This window comes from Vidua macroura, chromosome Z (assembly GCF_024509145.1).
Source record: "Vidua macroura isolate BioBank_ID:100142 chromosome Z, ASM2450914v1, whole genome shotgun sequence".
Classification (NCBI taxonomy): domain Eukaryota; kingdom Metazoa; phylum Chordata; class Aves; order Passeriformes; family Viduidae; genus Vidua; species Vidua macroura.
In genome coordinates, this window is record NC_071611.1 from 7,434,290 (window position 1) to 7,449,523 (window position 15,234).

Below are 15,234 nucleotides of genomic sequence, written 5' to 3' on the forward strand. Positions count from 1 at the left end.
CCACACTTGTGCTTCAGACCCTTCCCCAGCTCCATTTCCTTTTCTGGACACGCTCCAGCACCTCAATGTCCTTCTTGCTGTGAGGAAGCAAAGCTGAACACAAGATTCCAGCTGTGGCCTCACCAGTGCCCCCAGCACAGGGGGATGGCCACTGCCCTGCTCCTGCTGGCCACACTATTGCTGACACAAGCCCGGTGCCATTGGCCTTCCTGGCCACCTGGGCACACTCCAGCTCGTGTTCAGCCACTGAAAACCAGCACCTCCAGGTCCTTTCCCATTCAGCAGCTCTCCAGCCACGCTGTCCCAGCCTGGAGCTGCAGGGGGTTGCTGTGACCCAGAGGCAGGACCCAGCACTTGGCCTTGTTGAACCTCACACAACTGGCCTTGGCCCGTGGATCCAGCCTGTGCAGATCCCTCTGCAGAGCCTTCCTGCCCTCCAGCAGATCAGCACTCACACCCAGCTTGGTGTTGTCCTCAAATTGACTAAAGGAGCTCTTGATTCCCTCACTCAGATCATCAATAAAGATAAAAAACAGTACAGTACAGAGCCCTGGGACACCACTAGGGACCAGCTGCCTGCTGCAAGTAATTCCATTCACCAGCACTCTCTGGGCCAGGCCAGCAGCCAGTTATTTTTCCCCAGTCAGCAGTGCACCCATCCAAGCTATGAACAACCAGTTTCTCCAGGAGAATGTTACAGAAGACAGAGTCAAAAGCTTTACAAAATTACAGGTAGACACCATCTCCTGCCTAATCCACCAAGCAGGTCTTCTTCATGAAAACTCTTCTGAAGTTTTAGAGCAGAGACATTAATCAGATGCATCATACAACTAAGGTACTCATGTTCATGACTCAGCTCCAGAGAGTAAAAAGGAGTTTTTGAAATTACACACCAGAAAACAGAAGACATCCTGAGTGTTCTTCTGGTCTGTTCCAGTCAATAGAATTGCTACCACTTATGGAGAACGGATGGGGAAAGATTTAACATGGAATTAAATGCATTTATTAAAGATTAATGAGAAATTACTTTATTTCAAGGCAGAGATCAACTTCAAGGTAATCCAGACTTCCAAGAGAGGTCAGAGGATATCATTTGCTTTCCCGTACTCTAAATCTTAGTAAGTAACTCCGTCAGCCTGTGAGCCCATGCATATGTGTGGGTAGCTTTGAATACTTATGTTTCAGATTGACCATTTTCTTGTATAGGCAGGAGAAACTCGTGTATCCCTTTTTCCATTGATGGCACTGTAAAACATCTTTGGCACATGATAGCACTGAATGATCTGTTTCTACCCATGTTCCACAATCTGAAATTATACAAAGAAAGTTTCAAAATAAAGAACAATGTGTGCTACTGTAACTTAGAGGAACGTGTCAGACACTTTCTAGAATTTGCCATAAATAGACAGCAACCAAAAATTGTTATGCAATGATATTTAATGCATTCACTGGATCAGAGACAGGCAATCACATTGCTATCAACTAAAAATCACATGCAACATGTATGTAGACGTGCAGTAAATGCTGTAGATGCCTGGTCTGTGCTCATGCCACCTCACCAGTTACACTCTGCTTATATAAGGAGATGAGTGCAACTGTCTCAAGAAATTTGTCCTATGGTGGATAAAATCCTGGAAGGAGACTCCTTACAAATTTCAAATGGCAAACTGTGCATCAGAAGAATTTTAAGTTCAAACTTTTTTGCAGCTCAAAATGAAAGACTCAAGCTAAATCTTAGGGTATTCAGAACTAACTCGAAGAGATATTTCTGCAGGCAATCATTCTGGTACAGACAGATAACGAATTCCCACCTTCTTAGCTGAAAGAAAATTACACCCTCAGCTCTCATGAAAAATCTTTCTGCCATACAAAGACCAACCTTTAGTGCCCTGAACTGATAATCACCTGGCTTTCATTAAATAAAGACACTTCTAATTAAACAACCTGATCAACACACAAAAATGCGTGCTTTGCAGGCAAGAAATGGCAAGCAATTTATCTTTCAATATAGTAATCACTTATATCACACTATCAGTAATCTACAATGATGAATAAAGGTATTTAGATTATGAAATCCTAGAAGAGTTACTGACTGTATTCATTTCAACAGCAATAAATGGCAACTCAAAGTGTTTGCATTTTCAGAAACAGGATTCCAATCCAATCCAAACTGGATTGGCCCAGAAACATTTTCTCTTTTTACCAAAATATGTTCTCACAGGCTGATCGCCCTCTTGAAAGGCTGGTAAAGAGAGAATACACAACAGTCAAAGAAAAATTCAAGTTGGATGGGAACAGTGCTAGCTATCTGGTCTACATCGCACCAAAACAAGGCAAGCTTCAAAGTACATTAGGTTCCTGGTTCAGCTGGGCTTTGAAAGCTTACAGAGTTGATCTTCCTGAAGTTCAGGAATGTAATGTTAAACACAACATGAAGGATCACAACATGCCATACTTGGAGGAATCAGACAAGCCTAGGAACTGGGAACTGGTGAATCAAGGATATAAGTACATGAGAAACTGATTTTCAAGAGTCTCGAGTTTTGACAAAAGGCTAAATACTGCTGAATCAAAGGGCATGTGCATAGGTCAAATGGACTATACAACAGTAGTGACAGCATATGGCTAGGCAGCTGGTATGCTTACACTCCTAATGGCTGCCAGGTAAACAGGTAACTCTACAAAGTGATGGATAGAAGTTTCCTTCCTCAAGGCCTGTAGCATAACACAAAATCTTTGACGGCAAGTGCATTCATATGCAGCCTTGAATCCACTGAAGAAAGCCTTACTCCCACTTCGAAGTGAGAGGATGGTGAGTATGGCCACAATTCACTCTCCCAAGAGCCACTACAACGTTAGACTGGAGAAATTGCAATACCAGATCTAAGAGCTTGCAAAGTGCTTCTCAAGGACAGGCAGTTCTGCTGCAATTTTGAATTTTTGTATAAATCCAGAGGTGATGCTTCACAAGTGTAACAGTATCATCAGAAGCCTACAAAGCCAAGAGGATGTTTTGATCTCAGAGAATGGAAAGGAAGGCACTGTCTTCTTTCCAGATTTATCCTCCAACAGAAAAATATACACCAGACATGACTATTCACCCAAGGAAAAGATTTCCATAGGAGGGACAGTTTTTAAAGCTAAATGGATGAAACTGAAAGAGGTATATTCAAAGAAAACAAAAGGAAAATGAAAATATCTTAAAAGAGTCTAGAGACAAGGCTGATTAAAGACCATAGAACAAAGAGATGGTGAACTGGCACAGATCTCAGTTAAGCAGTGAACTGAGTGAGCTGAGAGTGAAGTGCTTATCACCAGGAATACAGTGTCATTCACATCAAGAAAACAGACTGGGCAAGCCAAACAGTTCTACTGTGGCACACATTCCAGGAGATTGAGTGTGGGTGGAATTCTGCAGTGAATGCTAGCAACGCACGGGTATTTCCTTTTTGCTTAAATATTTATATCCACCTGCATTCTTCTTCAGTGTTAACATTTTTTAGAAAAGACAGGTAAATTAACTATGACCTAGTATCTTAGAGGTAAAAGGAAAAAAACATTTTTCTTCATGCTATTACAGGGTAGTCTATTCCAGACCACCCTGTTTCAAATATCATTGCTAATCACTTTGAACACCCATGAAAAAAGCACCTGAAACCTGACATTCTTAGTGGGGAAAAAAAAAAAAAAAAAAAAAAACATTATCTCATTTTTACAGATAAGAGAGGCACAGAGAGAGATCAGAGGATTTGCAGAAAGCAACACAGGTAAGGCAAGGCTATTCCTGACAGTTACTCATGCAAAAACTGTCTCTGTCTGGCCTTGCAAAATTATTCCAATACCCTTGAGTCTCTAGTCAAATTAGTTCTTTATTATCCCAGTTTTCAAGTATCTTTCAGATGGGCTCATTCATTGTTCCCATACAGCTGGGTAAACAGACAAAGTCAGTTCTATGATGAAGGTTTACCTTATAGCATTCAAAACCCTTTGCATATGTGGGATTTTTTTTCTTTCTTTAAGCAAGCTAAGAATGTGTTTAAAGGTGACCTGTGATGAAAAAAATTGGAACTGGGGAAGGTTGGGGACAATCACAAAGGAAAGGCTTCTGAAGATTGGTATGTTTCAATATCTTTCTCAAAGGAAAAAATTAATAAAACAAATAAGTACTGTTTGAAGCTTTAGTATGTAATCATCCTTATTAAGGCAAAAAAAATGGATGAGAATCTTAGTTACCAATATCAGAAGAAAGGAAGGCTTATTAGTTTTTGCAGATAAAGGCTTTTTTCGGACTTTACTGTGAAGTGATACAACTACAAATAGCAACATAATAAAAAAAGGGTTTTTTAAAAAAAAGGCCTTCCCGAAAGTCAGCTTTGTTAGGATTTTACCATATGCCCAAAGCAGACCATGTCTTTCAGGACGCATGGAACAATACCTTGTTCCTTATGAGGGCCACTGGCAAATCCTAAAAGAGGGGGCAGACATCAGAACACAGAGGGAAAGGGAGAATACAACATGGAAAATAAATTCTTTATATTCCTTTCTGTCTATAATCCCACTTCATACCCATGTTTCTTCTACACAAGGAAGAACTGAAGCCTCACACACACACACACCAGAATCATTGTGAACCGAGGGAATTAGCAGATGTGTTCGTAATCTTCCACAAATAAGAAACAAATGCTGCCAGCTGTACTTGTAAATTCAAAGATTAACATTAATAAGCAGTGCTAAGACTACAGGTATTATCTTTCCTTAAGGTGATACAGCTCAAGAACCCCAATTCCGCAGAAACTCAGCTGTCTGTCCAACTTTCGTGCCTCAAGTCCTACCCTATACCGCAGAACATCTACAGATTCATCAGCTAGAACATGCCAAATCAAACTGGAGTCTTGCCACTGTTTGAGATGGCAGTGAAGTAGCGAGTATATAAACTAGGTCAGACATGATTACCTAGAACAAGGGCAATTTTCTTCACATGTCTGTGTAAAGCTTCTGAAAATGGCAAAGACTGAATGTTTGGGTGCTACAGAGGATATAGCCAAAAACTATTTTTGATAGAAAAGTTTAACTACATTTTACTATGAATGATATTTTCTATTAACAGCAAGGCAGTAGCCTATTTTTCAGAAGAGCTCTTCCTTTACCAAAGTGCTATCTCTCCATATCTGAGTCAACTTTAGTGACTACTTTAATATTCACTTTACAATTAATGCTTCTTTTTATGGGTTGGTAGAAGGTAAACCAATTTCAGTTCGGCTTCTAGGTATTGAATTTATTATAAAAAGTTATGTACTTAAAACTCCTATAATGAAACCAGAGGCATCATGAGATATTAACCTAGAGTTAATGCTGAGAAGGCCAGTTTGAATAATTCAATTCATGTCACCTTAAGTATCTTTTCAAATGGAATTAACTTTACCTCACAGAAAAAGGAAGTTCCATGTTCCAGTTACTGATTATTGACTCCACGAGAGTTCTGACTTAAATCATCTTACCACCATCTTACCAGCCATTTTATTTCACTACTACCAGGATGCTTCTTTCCATTTTGAGGGCTGACTTTCATTAAAAAGAAGTAATATTAGCTAAGAGGAAAACATGGTTTCAGAGTTACTGCTATTGTTTGGTGATACTAAACCAGACAAAAATAAAAGTTAGCACCAAAGCATCTGCATTAGTTCAGTACAGCTACAAACCAGGGCTGCATTTCAGCCACATACACACAGCTACTGCAGTCAGAACTCCACCTCTTTTTACTACAATGCCATCGATGTTTGGTAAGCTGCTGTTCTCTTGACTTGTTAATTGTTTTATTCTGACAGGAAACCCAGCATTTAAACACTGAAAGAAGATGTTTCCAAATACCTATCTAAGCCCAGGGGAAAGTGACAGCTCATGATCCAAATTATGGTACAGTAAGAATGAGGGAGACAGGCAGGTGAAAAGCAGAAGCAGGAGGCGTTAAGATACAGGTGCAGCAGTAGATATTACTCCAAACTAACAAGTAAGAAAAAGGGGGGAAAATGAACAGAAACAAGAAAGAACAGCTCAAAACAGGCAGAACAAAGAAGTGCTTCATTATGGAGTACAGCTGCACAGTCCAATGTTTCTGCAAGAGACGGGAAAAATTGGAACAACATCATACATGGAAACACAGAGACCCCAGTAAGATCAGCAGTGTCCTGTAATGGGAAACACTGATTATATCTCCTAGACAGTTCTGCAAAGAGAAAACTATGTGGCAAGCTACCTATCTTGATTTAAACCCAGACATACCCAAGATTTCCTTAACCCGGAGAAAATCAAGTGAAAAGGAAAAGATTTCAAATGGATTTGGATTCAAACAAAACTCACAAAGACTTCCATTATTCTAACATTTCAATAAAATTGCTCTTGTCAAAGTCCACCTTAAAACAGAAAGGGAGAGCACAAAAGCTTCAGTGGGGCAGAAGGAACTGGCATGGGCAGTACTTGGAGCAGGACCAAAGTGTTCTGGGTCTGCCCTCTTCCAATTCCTTCCTCTCAGAAATCCCTCCCTGCAGTGCTCCCTTTCTGCAGACCCCATCAGGCAGACAGAACAATGCTAGCCTCAACTACTGTGTTAAGACAACACTCAGAGAGAGACCCATCAGGACTTTAAGAGCTCACAGCTCAGGTATTAAAAGATGTATGAAAATAAGACGCACGTCGCATGAAGAAGCGCCCAGTGGCCCTTCTTGGGTTTCAAAAGCTACCCCATGAAGGAGTGCATGAGAGAAAGAATGGACAGAGTGGGGCAGTCCTACTCACCTCTTCACAGTTTCTAAACTGTGAGGAGAAACACAGCACAAAGTGCTTGCTTGGGTGAAAAATGGTAACAATTTCTAAAGCCAAATGCAAAGAACAAGAAAATTGAAGAGGAAGGCTAGGAACATCAGAAACATTTTGCATGCTATAAAAAAAAAAAAAAAAACAGTTGAAGCATGTTTTGACAGGTTTTTACCTATGCCTACAATGCTTTGCACACAAGAAGAGGACTAGGGTAATTTCAGACCTGCTAGGCTGGAGCTGTAGAGTATGTAAGCATAAATGAAATGTCAAGGCAAACCTCGATATAATATCTGAATTTGCATTTGTGGACAAAAGTACCTGTAAGTATAGAGAAAAGAAATAATGGAACCAAAAATGAGCTTGATACAACTTTGCACATGAAACCAGAAAACAATTTTAAAGAAGTCTCTGTGTATACACTGATAGAGTGATTAGAAAGACAGAAGAACAAGAGGAGATGAACATGAATTGTTGAAATAATTTGATAGTCAGTGGGCTGAAGGTTTTTCCTATTATCTGGTTCCATGACTTTGTCTTGTAGATGCTGATGGATGTAGATGCACTGGATCTCTCAATACTAAGGGCTAACCTAGTATAGGATAAATGTATTTGAAGTTGAAAGGCTAGAAATGAAACATTCAGGGCAAAAACTGAAAACAGGATTGCCATCACCCAAAACACAGCTACCACAGTGCCTTTGACTACATGGACTCCTCTGGACAATTTTTCACAGAGATTCCCAGCAATTTGCATGCCATACAAGAAGCAACACAGACATCATCCATTCTGGGAAGATATTCTTGTTTTGAATTCAATGCCATCACAAAAATGGAGGGCAGATATATATATATATATATATAACCACAAAAGAATGAAAGTGGAATGTTTATAAAAGGTTAAAAGCCTGACAAATAGCTCGATGTCCAACAATGCTGGACCAAAAAAAAAAAAAATAAAAGCTAAAAAAAACCTAAAAAAAAAAAAATCATCAGGACAAAAAAAAAAAAAAAAACCCATTCCAGATGCCAACGAAGTCACAGAGTATTGCTACCTGCTTCCTGAGAGAATTAGAAGACCCCTTCCTGCACAGTCCCCAGTCTCCTGAGAAGCAGGATCTGCCTGTATAATTCTCACAGCAGGGAACCACTGAGATGCCAGAATCAGACCTCCTTTTGGATACCCTGTGCTGATGACTTTACTTCTAGCCCTGTTATAAATAAGTCTTTAAGACTGTTCCAGCAGAAGAGGGGATCAAGGGCATAACCTCTACAGAAAGGCATAGTCTTAGGCATGATGGGTTCTGGAGATCTATCTGCAGATGGAAGCTGCTACCAGGGAACAGCAAGCGAGGACATGGATTAGAGCACATGCATAGGCAGTCTTCTCTTCCAGGATATAATCTGCCATCAGCAGGGATGCAAACCGAGCACCTAGCTACCAGGGGAAAATCTCAAGCAACCATGTTCTCAAGGCTTTGGGCACCTACATACAAGAAACATTTTACCACTTAATTTAACACATATCCCTAGTCAAAATTTTCTGGTTTTAACTGCATATAGAACTACAGGTCTTCTATAAATAGCTCAAATCAGATGAGCTGCTTTACAGACTTGAGAAAGCTCTTATTGACCAAATGCATCATCTGTAATGCCCTTTTCAACCATCAAAAGCCACAGTGAAAATGTGAAAGGCTATATCTACAGTGACCGCAATATTTTCCTGTTTAAATAACAGAACAGAAAACATAACAGCATCTTAACTTTTTCCTTGGCAAAGGTGTGGGTTCCCATGATTCCTACTCCATTACAACATGGTCAGTTAACTTCACCTTCTACTGACCCAAAACTTGTCAGGATTTTTCTCTTTGTTTTCCTGCAATCCATGTATTAAGGCAAGGACTCATGGGAAACCAATCACAAAATAGTATTCAACACCATATGATGTAAGACAATACACTCACAGTCTCAAAAAGATGTTTTGACTAGGTAATTTAAATAAAAAAGAGAAGGCAAAAAAAGAGCTTACCTTCTGCTCCTTTTCCTTGGCAGCACTGAGTTCAGAAAGGGAGCGTGATAGTTTTTCTTGCTGCTCAGCTAGGTACTTCTGATAAAGACTCAAAAGTTCTTGGCATTCTCTGTACTCCTGCTGCAGAGGTGAGACATCAGAAGTTAAGGGAAAAACACTCTTTAGCGAACAGTTATAGCCAAATATATACCAACTTACTCTGTGTAAATCTGATTTAGATCCATAACAGTTCAATTTAAAAACAGATACCGTGTATTTGAGTAGTGCCTAATGATGATAAATCTGCCTAGAGATAAATGTTCAAGTACAACCTTCTTCTTTACTCAGAGTGGAAAAAGAAGAATTGCATGAAATTCTTTTACCACTGGAAAAGGGACAGCAGCAGGAGGCAGGTGACGACATTGTTTCAGCTGGAACAGCTACAACCCTCTTATTCGTATTCAGCTAAGCCAGCCATTACCAATGTTTATTTATAAATAAATAAATAGCTGGCCAAGTAAGCAAATAGCCCATTTTTAAGCACAGACATCAATTCACAAGCCCACATACCCAAATCCAATCTCTTTGCTTGAGCGCCAATGGCTCAAAACCCCACAGCCACAGATGCAGTGCTACAGGCCTTTTACAGACCAGCAATAATTTTTGGACAGTAATCTGGAGAAGCAGCAACTGTGGTGTTTGCAAGGATATTAGCAACAGTGTCCTGCCTTGCTTGCAGCATTGAAATTCCAACAGGAGATAAATCTGCTCTTCACCTGTCATTGTGTAATTCCCTCCCTTGCTCATGTAGCATGGTAAACCATTTATGCTCCCCTCTCTCCCCCCTCACTTTTAATTATGCATGCAGATGGGATAAGGGCTCGCTGTCCAAAGAGATTACTCTGAATAAATACTTTAATAACAAGTCACTGCAATTAAGGTAGGGAACAAAAACTTCTTCAATCTTTAAAATGGTGTTGAGTTACAGATTTCCTTAACATTTTTATGATCTAATCATTGCTTCTGGGCAAATTCATGTTGCAATCACTTTTGCCAATCATGGCTGCATAAATAACTCACTGCTTTGTTATTCCCTGTTATGACCCTAAGGGGTTTTTTTTTGGTTCGGTTTTGTTGCCTTCCCTCTCTCCCCCGCTTCTTTCTTCTTATTCTTTTGCAGGAAGGGTGGCCTTGCCAGGGCTTCATTTTTGTTGTTGTTTGGTTGGTTTTCTTTCCTTTAAATAAAAGGCTACCAAGAGAATAAGCAAAACATTTTAGGAAGGAATGGAAGGTTAATAAACCCCAATGCTGAAATCAATCAGGAGAGCTCTCATAACACCTTTGCTTACAACCTGGAAATATGGGAGGGTACAAACAATGGTCTTAACAAGCTAATTGCTTTCCAGAGCCAGCCTGCCTGAAGCCGGAGCTGTTTTACATTTCAGTTCATTTCGTCAGAGAGCACCAAAAGGCTGAAGTGATTTGTGGTGGTCTCAGGAGTCTCTGCCAGCTATGATGTATATAAAAGGAATTTTTTATTCCAGTTGTAACCATAGGCAGTAATGTTTATAGTAGGTGAACATATTAGCCTGGACGCAGGGCATGAATTTTACTCTAGCAAAAGCCAGTTCATTTATACAGCCTAAGAGTTAAATGTCGGTATTTGAAGACAAATTATAGGGAAATTCATTTAAACCCATGTTATGTGGCAGAATATAAAAACAGACAGTCCTATCTATCTTTATCAATTTTTTACAGCCGTCTTAATTCACTTTGCTTCCAGCAACCCCTTCCCCACAAAACAGATTTTGCCCTCTCCTCCCTCCAGCGAGCGCACAGCTGGCACCACAAACGAGCACCCTAAACAGCCTTGGGGCACACGAGTGATGGCCAGGCAGCCATCCTCACTCTTGCCACAGTCTAAGTATCAGTCCTGCTGGAAAGCCAGGCAAGACTGCCCGCATTCCCAGGCCCCATTTGTGTTTTACAGGCTGCGGAGCCCTCACAATACACACGATGCCACCACTTCCTGCATGTGGCTGCCAAATTCATTTAAAATACAGTTTAAAATAGGACCAGCAAAATTAACATCAGCAAAGTATGCAGGCAAATCCAGATTGTCCAAAGGCCAGTTATGTGATCATGAGTGGGAAGGGCAATGGCTCACGTGAGGTTGAATGGTGGCCGAGATGTCCCTGAAATTCTTGTGAGATTTGGTCAGCCACAGTAAAACTCATTGTATTAGAAGATTAAAACCTTGTTCACTCACACACTCTACATTAAGCAAAGTATTGTTACAGCCACCACAGCATAAGAGTTTAAAGCCCTGCTTTGTTTACTTAAGTAAACATGAAGCTTCGAATATGAAAAAAGAGTTCACTTGTTTGAGACACATAGCTGAAATTATGGCAATTCTCAAAAATGTGCTGGTACATTTACTGTAGAATATCTTCTTAAGAAAAAAAAAATAAAGCCTTAATATTAGATCTTACCCTCTCGTTCTACTGAATTTTTTGCTAAAAGCAGGAAGATTATCTCCTTTTTTCTCCTACAAATTAGCCAGATAATACACAACGCTGCCACAAAAATATTTAAGTCATTAAGATATAACAAGATCATGCACCTACTAAGGCAATACAGTCTTTGGACAGACATGCGCATTATAACTATTTTCATAATCTGCTTTTAAAAAAAAATTGTAAGGTTGAAAAAACAGTATAGGAGAAGTCCTACAGATTTTCATTCAAAAAAAAAAGTAATATACCTAAATAGACATATTTGGTAATTCTTCATGTGTTCAGGAGCACAAATATTGAATTTGCAAGATGTTAGTTACCTGGGAGAAGTGGTACTTGGCATTTCACTGAAAGGTAGTTTTATGTCCAAGAAATATGCATTTGAATGTATTAGAGAAATACTTTTTATGCAGTTTATTAGTAAAGTATTGAGGCTGGATGTGGAGGGGGGGAAACAAAAAAAAATTAGAAATGCAAAGGTTAGGATTTCAATAGCTACATTTACATGTAATAACGCAAGTGCTACGTATTTTATAGAATAAATTAGTTAATTTTTTCACTGAATGTAAGTCAAAGAATTAAGAGCTCATTTATGGCTCTTATGAGATAATAACCCCAGTGGAGATAGTTGGCTTTGAGAGGAGGGGCTGCCAGCACACAGTGGTTACAGACACACTTATAGAAGCCAGGAATGGATGTCTAGGGAGCCAGGCAGGGAACAAAGAGCTTTACCTTGGGGTGAAGCTCCACAAGAAGGCACAGCCAACCTAATGTTCAACTGCTTCCAAAGATACTCTCCCAGTCACTTCTTCCATCCACACCAGCTCTGCTGCCCCCTAGATCTCTCACTCCAGGCCTGAGCAAACTGTCCCAGCAAGGCAAAAGGACAACCAGGCACAAGATCTGGCATGAGGCATGCAGAGGGAGTGGGGCTGGGAGCAGTGGACACCTCTTCCAGCAACAGTCACCTGTCTGGGTGACTTGCAAAGTACCAACTCCTTCCTTCAGTTCCACTCTTAATCCTCAGGCTATTAAGTCTGCTCCATTAGGGCTATCTCATATTAAGGCTACCTCAACTACTCACAGCTTACTCCTTGCTGAAATACTGTCAGCCTCCCACAGGCTGAAGTAGAAAAAAAGAAAACATACAGTTTCTGCTTCCCCAGAAACTGGGAGGAGAAAGGCCAATCTCTAGCACACCCACTGACTCCCTTCACTGCTCCCAGTCCACTGTTTCCACTGCCACTTTGAGTAGAAGTGAAGCCCAGCTTAAAATCTGAAATGTTTTAGTTCAGAGCATTCAGCATCTACCTAAGAAGCTCTTGAATTCTACACATCAGCCTCCACATGCTTGTGCAAGCAATGTTCATGCTACAGCAATTCAAACAGCTACTGGTCTCTTCAGGTCCAGGTTTCCAAATGAAGCCAATATCAGGTTGATCCATGAGGATTATTTACCAAAATTCTGCTTTTCTTATATCACTTTTTGTAAGAGGGAAAAAGGGAACCAAATCAGAAGATAGAGAATCTTCTCCTTGGAAAGAAGATTCCTTTGGGGGGCCTTTATAATTTAAGAAGAAATGTTTCATTTTATCTCACTTTATTAAAAGAAAAAATTAAATTCAAAGCAGCTTCCAATCACAGCAAACTGAGTCAGGAAAAAACTTTTCTAGAAGCTACTAGCAAGAGAAGAGAACACAGCTATTGAGGTTCTTTGCAATCAATCTAATAACAAAGGTCTTCTTGTATTTTCAGAATGTTTGCGAGAACTCACCACCTAGTGACACTTTCCTCATGGGTTTGCCAAGAGCATTTTTGGGACAGGCAGCAGCTCTATTGTTCCCTTTTTACACACGGGAAAACTGTGTCACAGGGAGTCTTCAGGCATGTGTGAGCACACAGCTGCAGCCCAGCAGCCCCACACTCCTCAAGCCAGCTCCAGGACATGTGTCATGCAGCTGCAGGGTAAACTAGCACAGCTCAGGCACAGCACTAGCAGACCAGATTCATCTTGCACCTGATTAGCTCAGAGTCTGAGTTTGCCTGCATTCACCCATGTAGAAAAGCCCTAATAGACCTCCCAAGCATCAAACAAGATGTCCAGTGATGACTCATTCCTGTAGTCCCTGACTGTAGCTTCAGCTTGGACTGTCCTTTCACTCAGGGCTGCATTCTCTGATCCATGGCCAGAACAGAACACAGGAGCTGAATCTCCATCGTCAGTCACCAGATGCTGCAGTCCCATCAGCCCCCATATCCAATGGAAGACTCTCTAGAGACTCAGAGCTATTACAGAGATATGCAAAGATGAATAAAGCAATCAAAGGAAAGAAAAAGTCAAACACACACAAATTGGATTGAAATTTAAATCAGACAGCATTAACTTGAACGCTGTGGTAGAGATACAAGAAACTTTCTGTGATGTGATGTGATGTGATGTGATGAAGAAAGTTTTTTGACATGTGCACTACAACCAAGTAGCCACAACACACTGGTCTTTTTAAATTCCTGCTTAAGGACATGCAGCTAGAAACCTGACTAGTTATCATCATGTTGCCAGTTTCAGCAGACTCAACTCTTTTCACTGCCTCAGGTAGTCCCTTGAAAACAAATGCTGTGAGAAAAACTAGACCAGGAAGGAGATGCTGAAGAAATGCCACTGACAGTGGGTGGACAAAGCTACACTAAGCTCTGAGAGGTCTTCAGTCTCCCAAGAAAAATCTCCTCAGATTAACTGCAGGCAGACCTGAGCTTGTCTGCATACTGCCCAAGCAGGTGTGCGTGCCAGACCCATTCAAGGAGCCACGCACAGTCCCAGCAGTACAGCATCAAGCACCACATGCCTGATCTAACTTACCTTGCTTTGATGTTTTTGTGGGGTTTGTCTGGGGGTTGGGTTTTTTCTGGCAGCAACAGCAACACTACACTACTTCCAAAATGCCTCTGGCCCACGCCTGGCACGTGAAGAATGTCACAGCAAGCTCACAGCTGTTTAACAGACACACCACTGCATCAATAACTGCGGCACCATGTACTACCACTACATTTCACTGTACAGTTAGCAGCCCAAAAACTACTTTAAAGAATGCTGCAAGAGTAAGAAAGCGTTTCACCAAACTCAGGCGAAGGCTGGGACTCATGCAGCTGGGTCTCCAAACAGTGTTATCCCTGTAACTACAACTAAGGATCAAGCTACATCTAAGCACTTTGGTTCCTAAGGGAACCAAATTTATAGAGTCTACAGAGCCCCAAAGACCCACAATAGACCAATGGCAAATTCCACTACAAGTGTGTTCAGCTTGAAGTGGACCCACACTTTTTTTTCATGCATCACCCAAGCATATCGTTTTTACACTATTTTGACACATAAAGCAATGGGGTTTATTTTCTGCCTTATTATTTTGCATATCAATAGGAGAGAGATACCATGCCTTTTGGGAAAGAAGCAATATGTATGTCATTCTGATTTCCACCTGCAGGCTTTTTTCTCCCTAACCAAAGAAAGGATTAAAATAATGCAGCTTCAACTACTTACATATGAAAAGTCATATGAATAAAAATAAACTGCTGGTATTAATGAATTAACATCTAAAAGGAACACTTTAAAATATAAACTAAGATCTTCTAAGCTCTTTCCTTTAGCATTTAACAATTACATACTTCATTGGAAGCTGACCCACATTTAATTTTAAACTATTACTTGGATTTAATACATACAGTCCTGTGCTTTGACAATTTCATCTCAGAAGAGCAACAGGACTACATTTTAGAAATCAGACTATCCAGGCATGGATCAAAGTCAACCCTAACATGTTTCTTCTGCCTTAAAATTAAGAGAAATAAAATAAGTGGTTTGACTCCATGTGAATCATTGTTCTGAGAAAGGGTAGAGACTAGTAAC

General features: G+C 40.4%; 1 protein-coding gene across 2 annotated transcripts in view; it reads right to left on the reverse strand.

Annotated features, from left to right (window-relative positions):
- KIAA1328 (KIAA1328 ortholog) overlaps positions 1–15,234 on the reverse strand; it is a 172,290-nt gene that overhangs the window by 93,621 nt on the left and 63,435 nt on the right. For both annotated transcript variants that reach the window (XM_054003892.1, XM_054003893.1), the window contains one exon: positions 8,839–8,966. In XM_054003892.1, coding sequence (XP_053859867.1) covers positions 8,839–8,966 — 128 coding nt within the window. The remainder of the gene's footprint in view (positions 1–8,838; positions 8,967–15,234) is intronic.